Source organism: Phacochoerus africanus, chromosome 1 (assembly GCF_016906955.1).
Source record: "Phacochoerus africanus isolate WHEZ1 chromosome 1, ROS_Pafr_v1, whole genome shotgun sequence".
Taxonomy (NCBI): domain Eukaryota; kingdom Metazoa; phylum Chordata; class Mammalia; order Artiodactyla; family Suidae; genus Phacochoerus; species Phacochoerus africanus.
In genome coordinates, this window is record NC_062544.1 from 18,237,222 (window position 1) to 18,260,554 (window position 23,333).

A 23,333-nucleotide genomic window follows, 5' to 3' on the forward strand; every position below is an offset into this window, starting at 1 on the left:
GTCATCTTAGGATCATGATCATCGTAACCTGACCTTTCTAAATTCAAGTAATACGTCAATACATCTGACTTCAGTTATTGAATAATTGCAGCTTCACAGAGCCTGTCTTTTGCTTACTTTCTAGCACCCATAGCTACTTTTGAAGTCAAAATGCTTATGTCTTTTTTGTTTTGAAAAATGGAGCAGATTCTTCTTAGCTTTGCCTACCTTAGACATGCACGAGGCATAGTAGGAAGGTCTTCAGCTTTGCAGTGAGAAAGATGTGGACTCAATGCCTAGTCCCACCTCTTTGAAGCCTGGTAACTTCAAGGAAAGTCATTTATCCAATGAGAAACTCTGTTCTTTTCTAAGAATGGGAAGTCTATAATTTTGCATTAAAGAAAATATGAAACACTAAACAGAATGTTATATAGTAGATGCTCAAAATGGTATGCAGTAGTTGTTACTGTCTTGAAAATATTCTAGAACCTAGAAAATACTGAAGATTCTTATTTCTCACAAGTTATATTGGAAAAGATACTAAAATGAGCAGTGTTTACTTTTTAGAAATTGAATGCTATTATCAACTGGATAGTATGACAAGTACTAGAGTCAATGATAGACAAGACACATATCTTGCTCTCATAAAATCTCAAGTCTAGGGGAAGACAAACACATAAACTATAATTATCAAAATGGGTGGTAAGTGCTGTGATTAACATTTTTGTGAGGGCATGTCCATGTCTGCCTTCTGTACCCCTGTGATTAAATATAAGAGCTGAAACAGAGGAGGCACTAAATAAATATTTTGAATAAATAAAAAATAAATGAATCCAGCCTACAATGATCAAGGAAGGATAGCTGCAGGGGTGGACTTTCATTTTGTTAATCTGTATTTGTTGGGAGCCAAATAATCACCATTCTAGGCTCAGGACATTCAGAATAATAGTCATAGAGCTTTTCCTCAAGAAATTCTTCCTTTATTGTCATTAGAATGGAAGTTGGAGGATGTCAGGGAAAGAGTCTTTCAAGTACAGTAGCATGCATGCTATAGCAGAAGTGTGCACGAGCCATGAAGGTTGCTGGTAGGAAGGAGTGCTTCTATTGTAGTCTATCACTAGTGACCTTGATGTGTTACCCTCTCTCTCTTTATGTTCCAGTTCCCATGTCTGCAAAAAAAAACGAGGAGCTTAGTCTGATGGCTTTAGAGACCTTTCTCACTTTTGGTTTCCTAAGGATTCAGCCTACCTACATTCTTGTTACTCAGAAAAGATATACAGTCACAGAAGGGCAATAGGTGAGGGAGAGTGGTCCAATCCACCATTACCGCTAAGCTGGTGGACCCTCCTAAGCTGGGTCCATTAAAAGTCATCATTCTGTGCTAGAGCAGCAAGTTTCTCTATACAAAATAAGAACTTTTCCTTGTCATTCCCATAATGCATATGGGGGGCGGGGAGCAGAGGAGAATAATAAGCAAAATCTCTCATCTTGAGAGTTCAAGTTGATGTATGTTTTCCACTCTACAATAAAACCCTGAACTACACTTCCCCTGGGTCTGCTTTAGCTCGTCAGAAATCCACCTTGACATTTCTGTGGGAAGAAACAAAGATCTTTTGTAAGGTCTTCTAGCCCCTATTTCACATCTCCTATGGAGCTTTGAAAACATTAAGTATCATTGAGTGCTATTACCTTCCTCTTTCTGCCAGAAGACTAGGAATGGTAGCAGGAAAGAGCAGACATATTGAGAATGGTTAGATAGAAAGCATCTTCTGCTACCTTAAAATTCTCTATGGGGAGAGAAGCAATTTAAATCACCTTCTAGAAGGTTAGAAGGTGCTGCCCCACTTGCTTGCAGCCAACACACATGTGAACCCACATTCACACCTACCATTAGTGACCTCTTTTAGGTCAAATACCTCTAGATCACTTCAGTACCATAGGAAGGAAAATATGAGGCTCAGAACAATACTTGGTTTCTTTAATTCAGGCCAAACATATTAGAGGGATAGTCCGTTCACTGGAATCTGCCATCAGTCTAGGGGAAAAGAAAATGAGTTGGAGACTAAGTTTGAAGTGCACTTAGTTGCCTTGCACAGCAAAATTGTTACAGTGACAAGAAGGATGAGGCTAGTCACCTTTCAAATCCAGTGAAATTCTCTGTTGTTCATTGATTTATTCACTTACTCTTTCAACTACTTGCTTATTTACTATGTTTGACACTGTCATTGGGCTTGGAGAAGACAGATAAAAGACCTATAGTCCCTGCCCTCAAGAAGCTCATGGTTGGGTGATAGAAGTTGCTGATATGCATTGCATTGTTCTAATCCTCACAAAAGCCTTAGGATGTAGGTATTACTATTACATTCTCCGTTTTACAGATGATTGAGGCCCATAAATGTTTAATAATTTTTCCAAGGCCCCATAGCTAGGCAATGGAAGAAGTGGGATTTGAACTTGGTAGTCTAGCTACAGAGAGTTTGCTCTCAACCACAGGACATACTGGTAACAGGCAAGATAGACAAGTGTGAAAATGCAACAGTGTGGTATAGCATGGAGCTTAAGAGGTGGATTCTGGAGTTATACTGTGAGGTTTTACATACTGGTTTATTAAGTGTTTGATTTTTCTTTGTTCATCTTTTGTACTATTGGAAGGTAAGCAGTGCATCTACTTCATGAGCTACTGTGAGATTGAAATGAGAAAAATGCATGTAAATTGCTTAGCGGAGTATCTGACATGTAAAATTTGTAATAAATACTAGACATTACTATTAATGATGATGATGAAGTTAGTGCAAGAGAGCTACATGATGACATCTAAAAGGAAGTCATTTCTGCTTGAACTATCAGAAAGGGCAGTTTGAAACTAGACCTCAGATATAACCCCGTATCATTCTACTCCACCACAGTATGATTCTAAGTCATTCTTTAAGGAAATCCCATGCAAAAATTGTAATAGTGATTAAAATGCATTTACATATGACTTATACAGAGAATCAAAATTATTAAATTAGTCATCACATAAGAATAATTTCATAGCTGGAAAATAATAAGAATTTCATAATAAAAAGTGCTTTTTTGAAATACACAACAATGACTAGAAAGTCGTCATATTTACCTAGTCAGAAGACATGTTTGATCAAAAGAAATATAGGTGGGTGAGAGTTCCCATTGTGGAGCAGCGGGAATGAATCCAACTACTATCCATGAGGATGCACGTTCAATCCCTGGCCTCACTCAGTGGGTCAGGGATCCGGCGTTGCCTTGAGCTATGGTGTAGATCACAGTCGCGGCCTCAGATCTTGCGTTGCTGTGGCTGTAGTGGAGGCTGGCAGCTGCAGCTCTGATTCGACCCCTATCCTGGGAACTTCCATATGCCATGGGTGAAGCCCTTTAAAAAAAAAAAAAAGCAGAAATATAGGTAGGTCTTGCTGAATAAGAATGTCGCTTCTTTCTTAATGACTATTGTTTATCCCTAGGACAGTTGACCAAGAGAAATTGTTGGATCTTCTTTGCTAGAGACAGTCTTTTCTGGATGAGGTACTTTAACGTCAATCTGCAGGGTCAAAATGAATGAGGAAACTAACTGTTTTCACTGACCAGGGAGCAGCAGTGGTCAACATATGTCAAAGGAGCCTCAGGGCTCCCACCTTTGTAGACTAATATGTGATCCACCAAGAAATAATTATAGCTATAAAATATGAAAAAAAAGGTTTTAGAGGAGAAGGGGTAGACGAGACTTATATAGTCATCTGGTCAATCTAATCATATTTCAGATGAGGAGACAGGTCCGGAGAGGTTAAGTGGCCAAGAACTCTAACCATTGTTTCCTTACTTCTATCTCAGTGTTCTCTGAAACAGATATTAAAATACCAGCCCCTTCCTCAATGATCTTTTTGATTCCTCATTTCTTTGGAAAACAAAAACAAACAAACAAAATACAGTATCTTAGAAAACCCAAAAGTTTAGAATACTTCCAAGGAAATGATAGCATTACGTGGAATCAAAGCCCACTGCAATTCTGTTGAAGAAATGAATGCTTAACTTCTCGAGCTACAGGGTGAATACATCTCTGTCCTTTCTATTTTCACATTGTAAATCTGCATGTAACTTAGAAGTTTTAAAAGAATTTTCAAATCTATTGTTTCATATTATCCTCACAGCACCCCATGAGACAGTTAAGTAAAACACTGTCATTTTATCACACAAATGAGAAATCTCAAGTCAGGTTAAGTTAAGCAAGGTATTTACTCAAAGTGACTAACATTTGAGAAAGCCAAGCATGGAAGCCAGCTCTAAACACACCCTCAATACAGCTTTACAAAATTATATTCCTGTTTCTGTTCTTCTCTCTCCTGAATTTTGTACTGTAATGGATCAGAAATATTGCCATATCAAATTTACAAGCTTCCCTCAGGATTACATGATGGACAAGAATATTTAAATTACAATTCTTCTAGACTGTTGAATCAGAGAAAAATTATCTGACATGCTTAGTGCATAAGCACTTAATGTCTAAAGATACTCTTTCAATCCAATTTAGGTGACTTCTTTGCTGTATTTTTCTTTCATTTTTAAACTATTACAATATGATTCTGATTTTGCCACTTTTCCTTTCCTTATTTAAATATTATCATGGAAATAATCAATAAACTATCATAGGAATAGAAGAGAGTTTTATTTGAGCCAAACTGTGAACTATAGACCAGGAGATACAGATTCAAGAAGTGCTTGAATTGTGATCTGCCAGACTACAAAATGGAGGAGGCTTATCAAGGTAAAAACCACAAAATTACATAAATTGTTTGTCAAAAATTATAATTGCAGCTGGAAAGAAGTAAGGGTTCTTATTAAGCAAGGATTGGTTGGGGTCCAAAATGGTTGCATAGTTACATGAGGAGAATTTGAAACCTTAACTTTGCAGCTGCCAACTGCTACCAGGTATTGTTTTGAGAACAGCTGGTATTATCCTTAAGTTTGATAAGGTTCAGAAAATTCAAGCTCTTAGTAATTCAGGAATGTATCTGAAACCAAATCCACAGTGGCCAACCAGATCCATTTTGGATGGCTGAACCACCATTACTCTAATTAGATTTTAAATGCATTATTTTCTTTAATGTTAAAGTAGATATACAATGCATGTATGAGAGGTCACAACACAGGCTATTCTAGTTAACATCATGTATGAGCCACAGCATGTATAAGTCAGAAGGACTTCCCCATATCTCAGTATGTGAAAAATTTTTCCTTTAACACTGGACCAAAACTTCTTAGATTGTGCTCAGTTTAGGAAGATGACTTCTAAAGACTTGACATTTCCTCTCCTTTCTCTAACATGTTAGTGAGGAAATGGTTTATAAAACAATATTAATGTCAAATAATAGCTCCTAAAAACTAATATTCTTAACAGAATTGTCTAGAAATGTCACATTGTGAGCAACAAAAGATGATAATGGAATATATATAGACACTCATCATCCTGGCATTATATGAGAGACGGGATTATTTTCTTTGAGCTGATGACATTTTGCAGGCAACAACTGAATCAATGGTAAGAATAATAATGCATTCTCCTGGGAGGTGAGATGGAACCTAGCTATGTCTACCCAAGGCTACAATATAGCAGTCTTGAGAAAAATTGGGTATTTTTGCATTTTTCTCAAATTTGAATCACTTATTTCTTTTGGATGACCTTGGAGACATTATCCAAGTTATCTACAGAAATAAAAATTAATTAGATAGCATTTACCTTTTAAAAAAGATTTGCTAGTGGGTGTTAATTGGAATGAGTATTCTCAAGTCTCATGCATCCCTTTTTACCACACACGTGTTGAATATTTAGGATATGTAAACCCAAGAACTGTATCTCTTCTTAATTAGCTTTAAATTTGGTAGAAGGATATAAGTACATAAATAGCTAAAATTAAAGTATGTAATGTATTTATAAATGTAAATAGGGCTATAGATAAATTTTACATAATATTGATAAGAAAATATCAGGTGTTATTAATAACTATCATGAAGCATAAAGGTATATATGGATGGTTTCCTACTACAGAGAGTATAGAGAGCGTTACTTCTACCAATATTTCTACCAGTTCTGATTGGAGGGAAGGAAATGGAGAAAGGAACTAAAATTTATTTTAAAACTCTTGTGTAGCATTATCTTAATTAGAGCCTTTTTTCTTTATTCTCCCCACAATATACTTGCCATTATTTAATAAATGAGGAAACTAAAGATCAGAGAGTTTGAGTTACTCAAGGATACACAGCAAGAAAAGAGCATATCTGGGTTTTGAACCCAAACTCACTTGCTTCTAAAGCTTAGAAACTTTCCTCTATAGTACATTTCTTCCTTTTCTGCTAGGGACTGAGCCCAACCCATAGATGAACAAAATATTCAGCTATAGAAGAGGTCAGTTAGAGAATTTTGTTGGCCAAGATACTGGAATGTGAAAATGTGTGGACAAACATGAGACATGATACTGAAATGCATGTCAGAGCTGTGATGTGGAAAGTCTTAAATACAGGTTAGGATTTTGCTTTGTTAGTATGGAACCCTGGAGACAGTGCTGATTGTCAGACTGCGGGTAGGGAGAGGGTATTTGCTAGTGGCATCTAGTGGGTAAGAGGCAAGGAATGTATTTAAATATCCTATGCTATGTAAGACAGCACCCACAACAAGCAGTTATCTGTTCTGAAGTGTCAGTAGAGCTGAAGTTGAGAAATCGTGATGTAGACAATGGGAATCCATTAAGGTATATTAAAGTATTCATATTTGCTTTAAAATGATCACTCTAACCTCAAAATTTAGGGAAAATTGGAGTTAGGATATGACTGGAGACAAACAAGACAGTTAATAGATTATTACAGATTTATAAAGTAAATAGAGATAGGAACAGTGACCATGAGATAAGAGCCTGAGAGATACTGCACAGATGACATTAAAATTGTAATGACCAACTGATTCCTTTTTCTTTCTTTTAGAAGCCCTAGTTAATAATCAAGGATTAATTCCAGGTTTTTAGCCCGAGTGAAAAGACAGATAAGAGTGCCATTAATTTAGAGAAAGATGCTAAGTGAAAAAGAAGCGGTACCTGATGCTAGCCATTGTTTAATGGAAAAGTTGAAGTAATATCACTTTTGAACATATTTAGTTGGTGATATCAATGAAAAAAAATCAGTATCTAGGAGCTACCTAGCAGATGTTTGGAAATGCAGTTATTTTGAGAGCAATGTCACTTAGGGATGTAGATTCCACAGACATCTGGATAAAAATGACACTAGGAGCAGGGGTGAGAAGGAAAATTCCTTATTAGAGTCAAGAAAAAAATAGGGAAGAGAGCTAAAGACAGAACTACACCAGAAGCGTTGTGGTATGGATGAAGAGATATACCTTACTTAGCTTTGTATAAAGATGAAGATTAGGGTCTTATAAAAAAAATTCAATACTCTCTAACTAAAATAACCAGTGAGTTAGCAAAAGAAACTACAAATGAGAGCTATAAGGAGACTGTGAGTCAAGAGAGTGCTATTAAGATGTTAGGGGCAGTCATCATTGCTTAAGTTTTAAAGCTACGAAGAAGGTAAGCATTTGGCTTGAGATCTTCTTTCAGATTGAGGTGTTCAGTTATGGAGATGAAGAGATCAGTGTTAACCACATTATAGGGGTTGAGGCTGGATGGCCATGGGCTGAGACATAAATTATAGGTTGAGGGGGAAGAGTTTGGAGTTGAAGGGAAGGAGGAAGATAGAGAAATGTGAATACCACAGAAACCAACGTTTTCTTAGTAAGAACAAGCCAATGTGTCTTCTCCTCACACACAGATATCTAAGTATACATTCGAGTGAGTAAAGCTAAAAATTTCTAAGATTTGTAATCGAGAAAAAATAACACCAATTAAAAAAAAAAAAAACCCTCCTACATTTGGGTTGTGAGCTCATTGCTTTGGGCTCCCGGGTCAAATCAGACCTTCACATATATAAAGACCATGAGGAGTGCCAGGTTAGTCCACTGTTTCCCAGACCAGTCTAGAAATCGGGACAAGTTCAAAAGCTAGTGACAAATATGAATTTTCCTTCCTCCACCTTAGTAAATGGTTTGCGTGTATAGGTGAGACCTGAAGAATTGCATGCTTGAAACTTTTCCAGGTGATTCTAATGAAGGTGTTCCTCAATTTTGAGAATTCTATCCCACGCTCCTCATTTGAAGATTAAGCTAAACCATATGACTTACACAAGGTCAGACAGCTACTGAGAGGAAGTGCTGGAGCTGGAATTCAGCTCTCCTGACTTGGACACCAAATCCTCTTCATTAGATAGCCTGAATCTTTCCTGCAGTGGACAAGCTGGGTTTATGGTCTCTTTTAATCCACTGTGTAATCATCAGGATCTAACACACTGCCTTCAAGTGTGTTAAAGCCAATCTGGAAATATATAGTCAGAATTGTCTCTTAAATGTAACAGGTACCAGGATTAGGATGCCAGAATATTGCTGAGATGTTTGGCACCTCAATCTCATCCTCAGAGCCACTCTGGTGTCTTTTAAATATTTTTTTTCTTTCCTAGATAAGAGCTTTTCTCTCTGAGAAATGGATGTCACTTAGACAAAGGCTATGTCTAACCTCCATGTTCTGGCTGCTGATGGAAAAACTCAGAGATAATTTCTTTTCAGGGTCAAATCGCTCACTTCACTGTCTGTTTTACCCTCTAGGAGAATATGTTGTTATGACCACTCATTTCCACTTGAAGAGAAAGATTGGCTATTTTGTTATTCAAACATACCTGCCTTGCATAATGACAGTTATTCTCTCTCAAGTCTCATTCTGGCTGAACAGAGAGTCTGTACCAGCAAGGACTGTCTTTGGTGAGTGTCAATCAAGACAAGCATGCAAGGGACTGGAGGGCAAGTTATGTCATACCTGTGACGTTGCAAATAGAATGAAAAAAATAATTATACATTAAAATCTGAAGTAAGCACAATAGGAATTACCATTCTCATTATGACATGATTGTAAAAAATTCTTTCTTTAAATACCAACCTGTTTTACTGCATGTTAATGGATAGGATTAATGAATATTTGACTTGATATGTTAGGAGAGAAATGGAACGAAGCAGGCATAAAATGCATTGTGACAGATTAAAATGCACACATAGAAACATGAATACTTAAATTATATGTTTAGAATATGTAATCATGTGTCAGTGTATTTTGTAAGAATATGAGAGAATATCAGCAGAACTACTTCCTTGAATATATGAAATCAGAGGTCCCTTATGTGGGAAGAACTCATTAGTGACCATCATACCAGTAGCAGAATAATTCGTTTTACCCAATGTGTGTACTTCTGAAGAGTTAACAAATATTTTTTCTATTAAAATATTTTAAATGCTTTAGATGCTTTAAGTGAATCTGATGGAAAAGTGTTTAAAGAATAAATTTTTACTGATAGGAAAATTCACTTGCTAATCTATCATTTTGGAAGCATCTGTGTATATATATATTTCATAGTAGACTGTCTTAAGTGTATTTTTCAGACTGATGAAGACAAAAAATTCCATTACAAAACACTTACTGATTCACTCAATCAGTAAGTCATTCATTGACTTTTTCTTTGAAATTCACTATAAGGTCCTACAATGTTCTAGGCACAGAGCATAGCTGTCACCTTAACATAAACCACTCCCCTCATGAATGTTAAATTCTGAAGCTTAAAATTTGAGTAGCAATAAAATCATGCAGAATACTTATTGAGTGCTTTAATATCAGGCTCTGTTCTACAAAATAACCCAATTATTATCTTAACTAAAAAAAAGTAAAATCCTCTGTAATATTTTCCCTGTGTTGTAGACAAGAAAGCTAAGAAACAAGACACTAAATAACTTGCCCAGGGTCAGAAGCTGTGAGGTGTAGGAATCTGGAATAAGACCCAGTCTCTCAGCTGTAGAATCTGTACACTTAATGACCATGATGTACCACTACCCATGTGCTGCCTGTTACAATGACAAGACAGGGAATGGGTTTTTGTGGGCAGTGTAACTCATTTGAAAATAACAACTACGAATTTATTGGTGAAAGGTGCAATTATCAAGGTCCATTCCAAAAATACCAACCAGGCACATACTATGTTTAAAACCCCTTACTACAAAAGCCTTCAGACTTACAGTCTAAACTGAGGATTATTCTTGTGCAGAGACCCCTATGGCATCAGCCTTCAATAATATGCAAAGTATGACAAATCAGTTAACTCAGGAAGAAAGCAAGGCTCTGCCTCTGGGGCCCAGAGTCTTTTTTTTTTTTTTTCTGAACTTAGGAAGGTGTTTCCAGGCTGGGAACCACCAAATCTTTGCTGTGACATTAGCCTAAGAATATAATTTAATCAAGGCCCAGAATAATTCCAACTGCAGAGCATAAGAGTGGTTCATTTCAAACTCTTTTTTCCCCTTATCACAATTTGTAAATATTAACAATTATTAGAATTGAAGATTGAACTCTTGTCAGATGCTAATCATATGTATATGTAGTATGAGCCGTTTATTCATTTGAAATTAAAAAAAAAAGAACACAGAAGATATCTACTTTACATTTTATGTATATCTTTGTAAAAGGAGCCCAGCACTATAGTGAAAATTATTTTTTTTAAATGCTCACTTTCCCCAATTTGTCCCATACAAATCCTATCGTTCCTTTTTGGATATTCTCTGAAGCACGTTGGAATGTTTTATAAGTCAAAAGCCTTGTTCTTAACATTTTCAACAATCTAGTATTTCACCAACTCCGTGCCCTTTTGGTGAACATAACTACATAATTGTCAACTCAACTGTGGCAAGTATTTCCTTGTATCAAGTTATATATTTCTAATGTTTTAAGTCCAATAAAATCACAAATACAATTTTTTAAGACCTTTAGCCTTTCAACATTTATTTAGAACATATGTCTCTATTCTTTTCAGTCTGAACTCAGCACATTCTTCTGAACTGTGTGGATACCTGAGAGGGTCATGGATATTTAAAGAAAAAATTCCAAATGGAAAAAACAAACAAACAAACAAAAAAAAGTTGTACCTTCTAACAGTTTATGAAATGGTATCTGAAATCCAGCAAAGCTGAAGCTGTTTATGTCTTAAAACGTCATCGTCTTGACTAGGGACAGTGGTCATATACTTTTGCTGCCAGAGAGATCCAAGTTTTAGCTTCAGTCTTCATTTTTCTAAGCTTCAGATGCCTATAAAATGAGAGTACAATTAAAATAGTGCCATTAAAAAGATTAGGTAGAGTTTTCCCACTGTGGCTCAGCAGAAAGAAGCCCGACTAGGATCCATGAAGATGCTGGTTCAATTCCTATCTCTGCTCAGTGGGTTAAAGAATTTGCCATTACTGTGGCTGGGCTGTAGGCCAGCATCTGTAGCTACTATTTGACCTCTAGCTGGGGACTTCCATATGTCACAGGTGTGGCCCTAAAAACCAAAAGAAATAAAATGAAATAAAATAAAATGAAAGATTAGGTGAGAAAAATAAAATAAAATTTGTAAATGTTATGTTCAGTACTTGGAAGAGATGCTTAACACATTTTTGGTTTTTTTCCATTTCCTTATAGCAGGAATTGTAAGATAACATGCACACACACATACACACGCTGACACGCCTCTCTTTATGTTATTCGTAACTTTTTTTAATTTATGGATACATTTTGTTTAGAACACCCATTCCCACATTACTTTTAACAGCTGGCTACCTATATAAACCAAAATTTGAAAGAAAAATGTAATTCACTTTAGCAGGGATTTATCACAAAGGACTGAAATTGTTGATAGTAAGTTATTAACTTTGCCCTTAGTAAGTATCAGACTAAGTGCTAAACACTTTATTACATTATTTTATTTAATATTCATGATAGCCCTCTGAGTTAGATTTACTAAAATTAATTTATGGGGAACTAATTACAAAAACTCCAAAAGCTCAGAATTGTTAGGCAATTTTCCCAAGGTCGCTCAGAAATTATAGATCTGGGGTTTGAAACAGGGTTTCTCTGTTCCCCAAATAATGACATTTATTTACTTTGATCTTTGCTCACGTTAATGTTGATACATAAATTTGGGGGCTATTTTCCAGCCAATATTTCTTAAACCATTTGTTGGTTACATAATATAGATAATACCCTAGAACTTCCTGCAACACTTCCAGACTTCAAAGTAAGTCTGTTCCCTACAGCTTTGACCATGTATCAAAAGTATGATTTAATAAGTCTGAGAGTTTCTTAATTGTATCACTTTGTAATAGAGTTAACAAAAATAATCTTGAAATTCATGGAAAACTAGGGAATATTGGATGGTTTAAAGCAGTTTAGAAAAATTAGCCACCTACAAGCTGTGTGACCCTATTGATTCTCTAAAAATTAGTCAAGAGGGAGAATGAGGAATTCCCGTTGTGGCTCAGTGGTTAATGAATCCAGCTAAGAACCATGAGGTTGCGGGCTTGATTCCTGGCCTTGCTCAGTGGCTTAAGGATCCGGCGTTGCCATGAACTCTGGTGCAGGTTGCAGACGCGGCTTGGATCCCGCGTTGCTGTGGCTCTGGCATAGGAGGGTGGCTACAACTCCGATTCACCCCCTAGCCTGAGAACCTCCATATGCTGTGAAAGCGGCCCAAGAAATGGCAAAAAAAGACCAAAAAAGGGGGGTGGGGAATAAGAGGTGTGAGTTTCATTTTATTTTTTAATTAATTAATTTATTTATTTATTTTTGCTCTTTAAGGTCACATCTTCAGCATATGAAAGTTCCCAGGGTAGGGGTCCAATCAGAGCTATAGCTGCTGGCCTACATCACAGCCACAGCAATGCGGGATCTGAACCATGTCTGCGATCTATACCACAGCTCACAGCAATGCTGGATCCTTAACCCACTGAGCAGGTACAGAGATCAAACCTTATCCTCATGGCTACCAGTAGGGTTAATTACTGCTAGGCCACAATGGGAACTCCAAGAGGTGTGAATTTTAGACACATGGGATGACAATACCTTCTGTGGCAATAATTTACTTAACATCTTTAAAATACCTTTACATATTATTATATTTAATCCTCAAGTAATCTTGTGAATGTGCAGAAATTTTCCTCTCTTAGATTTTCAACAATGCTATAGACAGTCAAAGAATGAATTTTAAATCACCACTTTTACAGATATCGAGACTCAAGTCCCTAGAAGTTAACTCACTTTCTCAAAGCTAATGAGCTAATAAGTAGCGAGGGAGGAGTCACAGGAGGAGTCAATATCTTTTCCACTCCATGCAGTCTACGCCACTCCCGCTGGGTTCCTGTGATTTTTTTTGTCTTCATACATTTTCAAATGGCTTAAAAGAGAACTCATTCTAAGTAGTATATTGTGTTACGTATAGTAGGTTGATAATATTAATTTGTTAGATGAACATTAATGGGTATCATCATTCACATGCCAGCTCATATAGTTATCTAAATAAACTAAGAGCAACTCACTTGAAAGTTGCTTTGAATATAGGTAATTTTCATCAGTAGAGATCGATTCACAGACTAGGGAAGATGAGGCAGGTAAGCAGAAGGACACTGTGGACAGTTGAATCAGATGAATGTGTTCCAATTTGGTATTGCCCCTTCTGAGCTATATGACCACAAGAAAGTTACATCCAACATATTTCAGGAATTCCTTCGAAAAAGTCATTATTCAGGACACAGGAAAAAATAGTATAAAAGCCAGAGTTAATAATGTGACAAAATGTTATGCTAAGATAATTCAATTTTCTAGTAATGATCAGCTATGAAGAAATTATTGGTTGCTTGGTTTATACATTTGGGGTACACAGGATGAAAATTAAACAGAGCTGAGGATCCAGAGATTACTTACAGATCAAGGACCATGAAGATTTCTGCCTTTTTTTTTTTTTTAAGAGAGTTGGGGACAGTGAAGGAATATTATTTACTTTCCTACCCCAGACACCGTGTTCAAGATGCCTATTTAAAGGAATTCACTATTTTATTAGCAGCTTATTAGTAGCAGAGAATGTTTTTCCTTCCAAGAGCTCCCCCAAAATACTGCCAATATTGTAACTCCAAACCACCCTGAGGTTAAACTAAAACTCATCCATCCCAAGCCAAAATGGGATGAACTCAAAACACACTCTGTGTTTCCTTTGCACAAGTAGGCTGACCTCAGTGATGACATTTTGTAGTTCAAACCTCCAAATTCACTTTCTTTCTTTATAGGAGTAACAACGGTGCTCACCATGACAACGTTGAGTATCAGTGCCAGAAATTCCCTCCCTAAGGTGGCTTATGCAACTGCAATGGATTGGTTTATCGCAGTGTGCTATGCCTTTGTATTCTCAGCTCTGATCGAGTTTGCCACAGTAAACTATTTCACCAAGAGAGGTTATGCATGGGATGGCAAAAGTGTGGTTCCAGAAAAGGTAAATGCTTTAACATCTCTTGTAACTTATCACTAATATGTCTTTTTAAGCCTATACAATGGAATGTTTGGACTTAGGGGAATGGATAAGGAATGCAGAGAGAGGGTAAAGAAGATTCTTTTTTTCTTATGTCATATATGATTAAGTGGCATGAGAATTTTGTTGCTGCTCAGGGGAGAGGTTATTTCAGTGGATAGATATACAGAGCAGAGGAAAGGAGATAAAAGAGAAAGGCGCAGGTAAATATTTCTACTCAAATATGCTTTCCCATGATCTCCATTAATGTGAGAACAGTTTTAACAATCCTAACATTAGGAGCAATTACACTATTATAATTTTTATAACTTGAAAGTCATAATCTTCTGCTTGTTTTCTGAGTCTAATAATACTGGTCATAAGTGTTATTACTTCAATGGCTCTAAGGAATTGAGCTTACAAAATGCATTGTCTCTAATTTTCACTAAAGTAAAGGTCAGGAAACATATTTTCTTTTTTATTAATTAATTATTTTTTATACCACAAGGAACTATAATCAATATCTGTGTGTGTGTGCTAAATTGTTTTTTTTTACTCAAATGAATTTATCACATCTGTAGTTGTTTAATGATCATAACAATCTGATTTCACAGGATTTCCATCCCACAGCCCAAGCACATTCCCCCACCCCCCAAACTGTCTCCTCCAGAGACCATAAGTTTTTCAATGTCCGTAAGTCAGCATCTGTTCTGCAAAGAAGTTAAGTCTGTCCTTTTTTCATATTCTACATGTCAGTGGAAGCATTTGATGCTCATGTCTCATTGTATGACTGACTTCATTTAGCATGATAATTACTAGGCCCATCCATGTTGCTAAAAATGCCGGTATTTTGTTTTTTTAATGGCTGAGTGATATTCCATTGTGTATATGTACCACATCTTCTTGATCCACTCCTCTGTCGATGGGCATTTAGGTTGTTTCCATGTCTTGGCTACTGAAAATAGTGCTGCAATGAACATCAGAGGACATGTGCTTTGCGAGTCATGGTTTTCTCTGGATAGATGCCCAGGAATGGGATTGCTGGATCAAATGGTAGTTCTATTTTCAGTTTTCTGAGGAATCTCATTCTGTTATCCACAGTGGTTGCACCAATTTACAATCCCACCAACAGTGCACTAGGGTTCCTTTTTCTCCACCCCCTCTCTAGCACTTCTTGTTTGTAGACTTTTTGATGATGGCCATTCTGGCTGGTGTAAGGTGGCACCTCAGAGTGGTTTTGATTTGCATTTCTCTAATAATGAGTGATTCTGAACATCTTTCCATGTGTTTTTTTGGCCATCTGTATGTCTTCTTTGGAGAACTGAGTGTTCAGATCTTCTGCCCATTTTTTGAAGGGATTATTTGTTTTTTTGGTATGGAGCTGAAGAAGGTATTTATAAATTTTGCAGATTAATCCCTTGTCAGTAGATTCACTTGTAAAGATTTTCTCCCATTCTGTGGGTTGTCTTTTGGTTTTGTTTAGGGTTTCCTTTGCTGTGCAGACACTTTTAAGTTTGATTAGGTCCCATTTGCTTATTTTTGTTTTCATTGTCAATACTCTAAGAGGTGGATCTGAGAAGATGTTGTTGTTGTTTATGTCAGAGAGTGTTTGGCCTTTGTTTTCCTCTAAGAGTTTTATAGTGTCTGGTCTTATATCTAGGTCTTTAATCCATTTGGAGTTTATTTTTGGGTATGGTGTTAGGAAATGTTCTAATTTCATTCTTTTCCATGTGGCTGTCCAGTTTTCCCAGCACCACTTATTGAACAAGCTGTCCTTTCTCCATTGTATATTCTTATCTCCTTTGTCATAGATTAGTTGGCTGTAGGTGCATGGGTTTAATTCTGGGCTTTCTATCCTGTTCCGATATTTCTGTCTTTGTGCCAGTACCATATGGTTTTGATGACTGTTGTCTTGTAGTATAGTCTGAAGTCCGGGAGCCTGATTCCTCCAGCTCCATTTTTCTTTTTCAGGAAGGCTTTGGCTATTCTGGGTCTTTTGTGCTTCCAAACAAACTATAAAATATGTTGATCGAGTTCTGTGAAAAATGTCCTTGGTAATTTGATAAGGATTGCATTGAATCTGTAGATTGCCTTAGGTAGTATAGTCATTTTGATAATATTAACTCTTCCAATCCATGAGCATGGTATGTCTTTCCATCTATTTGTGTCATCTTTGATTTCTTTCATCAGTGTCTTATAGTTTTCAGAGTACAGGTCTTTTGTCTCTTTAGGTAGGTTTACTCCTAGGTATTTTATTCTTTTTAATGCGATGGTAAATGGGATTGCTTCCCTAATTTCCTTTTCTGCTCTTTCATTGTTAGTGTATAGAAATGCCATTGATTTATGTGTATTAATCTTGCATCCTGTGACTTTGCCAAATTTGTGGATGAGCTCTAACAGTTTTCTGGTAGAGTCTTTAGGATATTCTAGGTATAGTATCATATCATCTGCAAATAGGGATAGTTCTACTTCTTCCTTTCCAATTTGGATTCTTTTATTTCTTTTACTTCTCTGATTGCTGTGGCTAGGACTTCCAGAACTATGTTGAAGAGTAGTGGCGAGAGCAGACATCCTTGTCTTGTTCCTGATCTCAGCGGGAATTCTTTCACCCTTTCACCATTGAGAATGATGTTTGCTGTGGGTTTGTCATATATGGCCTTTATCATGTTGAGGTAGTTTACCTCTATGCCCACTTTCTGAAGGGTTTTTATCAGAAATGGGTGTTGGATTTTGTCAAAGGCTTTTTCCACGTCTATTGAGAGGATCATATGGTTTTTATTCTTCAGTTTGTTAATGTGGTGTATCACACTTGGATTTGCAGATATTGAAGAACCCTTGCATCCCTGGGATAAATCCCACTTGATCATTACGTACAATCCTTTTAATGTATTGTTGGATGCAGTTTGCTAGGATTTTGTTGAGGATTTTTGCATCAATGTTCATCAGTGAAATTGGCCTGTAGTTTTCTTTTTTTGTGCTTTGTCTGGCTTTGGTATCAGGGTGATGGTGGCCTCATAGAATGAGTTTGGGAGTATCCCTTCCTCTGCAATTTTTGCAATAGTTTCAGAAGGAGAGGTGTTATTTCTTCTCTAAATGTTTGATAGAATTCGCCTGTGAAGCCATCTGGTCCTGGACTTTTGTTTGTTGGAAGTTTTTTAATCACAATTTCAATTTCAGTTCTTGTGATTGTTCCATTCATCTTTTCTATTTCATCTTGGTTTAGTCTTGGAAGATTGTACTTTTCTAAGAATTTGTCCATTTCTTCTAGGTTTTCTGTTTTATTGGTGTATAGTTGCATATAGTAGTCTCTTATGATCCTTTGTATTTCTACGATGTCTGTCATTACTTCTCCTTTTTCATTTCTAATTGTATTGATTTGAGTCCTCTCTTTTTTGCTTGATAAGTCTGGCTAGGGGTTTATCAATTTTGCTGATCTTTTCAAAGAACCAGATTTTCATTTCATTGATCTTTTCTATGGTTTTCTTTGTTTCTATTTCATTGATTTCTGCTCTGATCTTTATGATTTATTTCCTTCTACTAACTTTAGGTCTTGTCTGTTCTTCTCTCTCAAGCTGTTTAGATGTAAAGTTAGCTTGTTTATTTGAGCTTTTTCTTATTTCCTGAGGTGGGCTTGTATTGCTATAAACTTTCCTCTTAGAATGGCTTTTGCTTGATCCCATAGGTTTTGGAGTGTCATATCTTCGTTGTCATTTGCTGCTAAGTATTTTTTAATTTCCTCTGATTTCTTCAGTGATCCATTGGTTGTTTAGTAGAATGTTGTTTGGTCTCCACGTATTTGTATTTTTTGCAGTTTTTTTCTTGTTGTTGATTTCCAATCATATAGTGTTGTGGTCAGAAAATATGCTTGATATGATTTCAGATTCCTTAAAGTTGCTGAGGTTGGATTTGTACCCCAGGATGTGATCAATCTTAGAGAATGTTCCATGTGCACTTGAGAAGCATGTGTATTCTGTTGCTTTTGGATGGAATGTCCTATAAATATCTATTAAGTCCATCTGGTTTAATGCATCATTCAGGGCCTGTATTTCCTTATTGATTTTCTGTCTGGATGATCTGCCCATTGCTCTAAGTGGGATGTTAAAGTCCCCCACTATGATTGTGTTATTGTTGATTTTTCCTTTTAAGGTTGTTAGCAGTTGCCTTATATATTGTGGTGAACCTGTGTTGGGTGCGTAGATGTGTAAAATTGTTATATCTTCTTCTTGGATTGATCCTTTGATCATTATGTAATGACCTTCTTTGTCCCTTAAAATATTCTTCATTTTAAAGTCTATTTTGTCTGATATGACTATTGCTACTCCAGCTTTCTTTTGATCCCCATTTGTGTGAAATATTTTCTTCCATCCTCTCACTTTCAATTTTTATGTGTCCCTAGAAGTGAAGTGGGTCTCTTGAAGACAGCACATATATGGGTCTTATTTTTGTATCCATTCAGCCAGTCTATGCATTTTGGTTGGGGCGTTTAGTCCACTAACATTTAAGGTAATTATTGACATGTATGTTCTTATAGCCATTTTATTAATTGCTTTGGATTTGTTTTTGTTGCTCTTTTTTCTTTCCTTCTTCTCTTGTTCTTTTCTGCCTATAGAAGTTCCTTTAGTATTTGTTGTAAGGCTGGTTTAGTGTTGCTGAATTCTCTCAGCTTTTACTTATCTGTGAAGGTTTTGATTTCTCCTTCACATCTGAATGAGAGCCTTGCTGGGTAGAGTAATCTTGGTTGGAGGTTTTTTCCTTTCATCTCGTTAAGTATACCATGCCACTCCCTTCTGGCCTGCAGAGTTTCTGCTGAAAAATCTACCAATAACCTATTGGGGTTCCCTTGTATGTTATTTGTTTCTTTTCCATAGCTGCTTTCAAGATTTTCTCTTTGTCTTTAATTTTGGTCAGTTTGATTAATATGTGTCTCAGGGTGTTCCTCCTTGGGTTTATTTTATATGGTACTCGTGCTTCCTGGATTTGAGTGAGTAATTCCTTCCCCATGTTAGGGAAGTTTTTGTCTATTATCTCTTGGAATATTTTTTCTATCTCCTTCTCTCTCCCTTCTCTTTCTGGCACCCCTATAATATGGATGTTGATGCGTTTAACATTGTCCCAGAGTTCTCTGAGACTCTCTTCATTTCTTTTCAGTCTTTTTTCTCTTTCCTATTCTGCATCCATAATTTCCACTAATCTGTCCTCCACCTCACTTATTCGTTCTTCTGCCTCCTGTATTCTGCTGCTGGCTGCTTCTAGTGAATTTTTTATTTCAGTTATTGTATTTTGCATCTCTTCTTATTTAAGTTTTATATCTTGTATCTCTTTGGTCAGTGTTTGCTGTAAGTTATCCATCTTTGCCTCCAGTTTATTTCCAATGTCTTGCATCATCTTCAGCATCAACAGTCTAAGGTCTTTTTCCTGGAGGTTGAGAATCTCCTGATCACTTAGCTGATTCTCTGGGGTTTTTCCTTTCTCCCTCATCTGAGTTATTGTTCTCTGTCTTTTCACTTTTATAGGTTTTTGGTGTGGTGACCTTTTTACAGATAATAGATTTGTAGCCTCTCCTACTTCTGATCTCTGCCCCCCTGTGGCTGAATTCGGTATGGTGGGCTTGCTGTAGGCTTCCTGCTGGGAGGGGCTGATGCCTGCCACTGGTAGGTGGAGCCAATTCTAATCCCTCTGGTGGGTGGGGCTTAGTCTCTGGATGGGATTAGAGGCAGCTGTGTGCCTGAGGGGTCTTTAGGTAGCCTGTTTACTGAGGGGCGGGGCTGTGATCCCACCTGGGTTGTTGTTTGCCCTGGGGCTTCTCAGCAGCAGCTGACTGATGGGTGGGGCCAGATTTTCCCAAAATGGCCACTTCCAGAGAAAGGCATGGCTGCTGAATATTCCCGAGAGCTTTTCTTCCGATGTCCTTCCCTCACAACTAGCCACCTGTTTTCCCAGGATGTCCTCCAAGAACTGCAGTCAGGTTTGACCCATATTCCCCTGGAGACTTTGCTTTGCCCCGGGACCCAGTGCACATGAAAGTCAGTGTGCGCCTTTTAAGAATGGGGTCTCTGTTTCCCCCAGTCCTGTGGAGCTCTTGCACACAAGCCACACTGGCCTTCAATGCCAGATGCTCCAGAGGCTCTTTCTCACTGTGCAAGATCCCCACACGTGAGAGTTTGATGTGGGGCTCAGAATTCTCACTCCTGTAGGTGAGTCTCTGTGAACCCGTTAGTTTCCAGTCTGTGGAGCTTCCCACCCAGGAGGTATGGGGTTGTTTATATCACGAAATCCCCCTCCTACCTCTTGACGTGTCCTCTTTTTCTTCTGGAGTAGGCTATCTTTTTTAAGGTTTCTGGTCCATTTGGGTGAAGAATGCTCAGTCTTTAGTTGTGAATTTTGTTGTTTTTAGGAGAGAAGTTGAGCTCCAGTCCTTCTATTCCGCCATCTTAATCCCGTCTAGGAAACATATTTTCTTTTTTATGAAATAAGAGGTTTGCATTATGAATCATAACACACAGAATTCACAGAAAAATTCTTCATTGTAAAAAATTTTCAAGTCCAGAGCATCAGTTTTCTTAATTAGAAACTATTTCAGAAAGGATTTTAAAGCATATTTGAGAAGGATATTTCTACTTCTTGTGTTTGAGGAGAAATATGTCACAATGCAAGGGAGCCTTGGCATGGTGGATAAAAGGGCAGAGTCAGAGACAGAGATTCTAAGACATCTAGGAGGAGTCACTTTTCAGCAAATACAGAATACTAGTGTCTTGATTCAGTCCCTAAAAGTACAGTTCTATGGTCATATACACTTGAATAATTATGTACAGTATATCACAGAATTATAGTATATTAAAATGTCTGAGAGGGTCTACAGTAAAGAAATCAATTTAATGATGGTTTTCCTGCAGCTCCATATATATACTGGAAAAGAGGATCTTTTGTGGTGGAAACATTTACCATATTTAATAAAACCTAAACTGTCCCTGGTTATAAGATATACCATTAATGTATGTATAGGTAAGAAAGAAAATATGCTTCCAAGTAAAAGCTCTTTGAGATTTACCTTTTAGCCACAGATAAATCAGTTGAACATCCCAGTGCTCTCCTACACCAGTAAATACCAAGAAGATTCTGTATAGGATGCACCTATTGCAGCCAACATGGACCAGAACCAGGTCCTCCTCAAAATTTACTTTGCCTTGAACATCCTTGCCCAGTATGTATGTATGTGTGTATGTATGGATGTATGTATGTATATAAAAACTCTGAATTTTCAAACCAAAAACCTCAGGTCAGTTTCAGGAGATGGGAGACAAGACAAAAGGAACTGCATTTATCAGTTGGAAAGGGGAGTGAGAGGATGGAGACAGAGTTTTTGTCCAGTACTTAACCGTAGCCATTGATGGTCTCCATTCATCCTACAACAGAAGGGCAGCCCCAAAGGAGAGAATACCAAGCCTGAGGATGAGTGATCATAAGACACTACACATTACAAGACCTAGCCCAAAGTGTTAGATGTGGACTTAAAAATGCACATCTTGGGAGTTCCCTCTGTGATTCAGTGGGTTATGAACCTCACCTGTATCCATGAGGATTCGGGTTTGATCTCTGGCCTCGCTCAGTGGGTTAAGCATCTGGCATTACCATGAGCTGTGGTGTAGGTCGCAGAGATGGCTCGGATCTGGCATTGCTGTGGCTATGGCGTAGGCTGGCAGCTATAGCTCTGATTTGACCCCTAGCCCTGGAACTTCCATATGCCACAGGTGCACCCCTAAAAAGGAAATAAAAAGCACATCTTAGAGTCACTAAAAAACTCAACTAAATTTCTCCAGAATTAATGATATCCAAACATCAGCAATATGCAACTGAAAAATGAACTGTAAATATTGGAAAAAGTTGCTTTGCTATCTTAATCCTTTCTTTGCACACTGCAGTAGGCCAATGTTTTGATTTGTTTTGTTTTGTTTTTTGGTTTGGATTTTTTTTTTTTTTTTTGGCCATGCCTGTGACATGCGAAAGTTCCCTGGCCAGGGGTCAAACCTGAGCCACAGAAGTGGCCATGCTGAATCTTTCACTGCTAAGCCACCAGGGAACTCAGACCAATGTCTTTCTGACTGTAGCTCATTAGTGTGAGGGACTAGTGCCTTGTGAGATGAGTTCAACTTGGTCTGGAGAGCATAGGATTTGGGTCGAGAATTGGTGAGCTCATAGTTTAGTTTATTTTTTTTTTCTGACCCTATATTAGTCTTTCAAGTACTATGTCTTAAATAAGATTATTTAATCACTATCAATCTATAGTTCATATTATTCAGTGTACATATATACATGTAGGTATAACCTTATTTCTATATATATATATATATATATATAGAAATAAATAATACATTTATACCTATATCTGTCATTCTAATTAGAAAGAGAGTATTTTCTATAATTTATCTATATCTCTGTAAAAAAAATCTTCCCTAGAATTTTGCCTGTTTGACTGTCTTACAGCATGATCACAGCATGGTCCATGTCTCACTGACATTCAGAGAGGATAAATAAAATATCTCTTCTGAAACAAGCTGAATGTTTTCAGGAGAGTTAAATTTACTAACAGGATATAACTTGAAAATAAAAAGAAAATTCCCACAGGGTCTCACATTATCCACTGAGCACTGCAATAGCTTTCTTAAGATGCATCATCATACCGTAAATTGCTGAAAGAAATACCACCTTCTTTTTTTTTATTACTCAAATGAATTTATCACATCTGTAGTTGTATAATGATCATAACAATCTGATTCACAGGATTTCCATCCCACAGCCCAAGCACATCCCCCCACCCCCAAACTGTCTCCTCCAGAGACCATAAGTTTTTCAATGTCTGTGAGTCAGCGTCTGTTCTGCAAAGAAGTTCAGTCTATCCCTTTTTCAGA

General features: G+C 37.1%; 1 protein-coding gene across 2 annotated transcripts in view; it reads left to right on the forward strand.

Moving 5' to 3' along the window:
• GABRA1 (gamma-aminobutyric acid type A receptor subunit alpha1) overlaps positions 1 to 23,333 on the forward strand; it is a 65,996-nt gene that overhangs the window by 36,917 nt on the left and 5,746 nt on the right. Inside the window, exons 8-9 of one of the 2 annotated variants that reach the window (XM_047782322.1) lie at positions 8,690 to 8,842; positions 14,210 to 14,412. In XM_047782322.1, coding sequence (XP_047638278.1) covers positions 8,690 to 8,842; positions 14,210 to 14,412 — 356 coding nt within the window. The remainder of the gene's footprint in view (positions 1 to 8,689; positions 8,843 to 14,209; positions 14,413 to 23,333) is intronic. The other variant, XM_047782397.1, reaches the window with a different exon arrangement.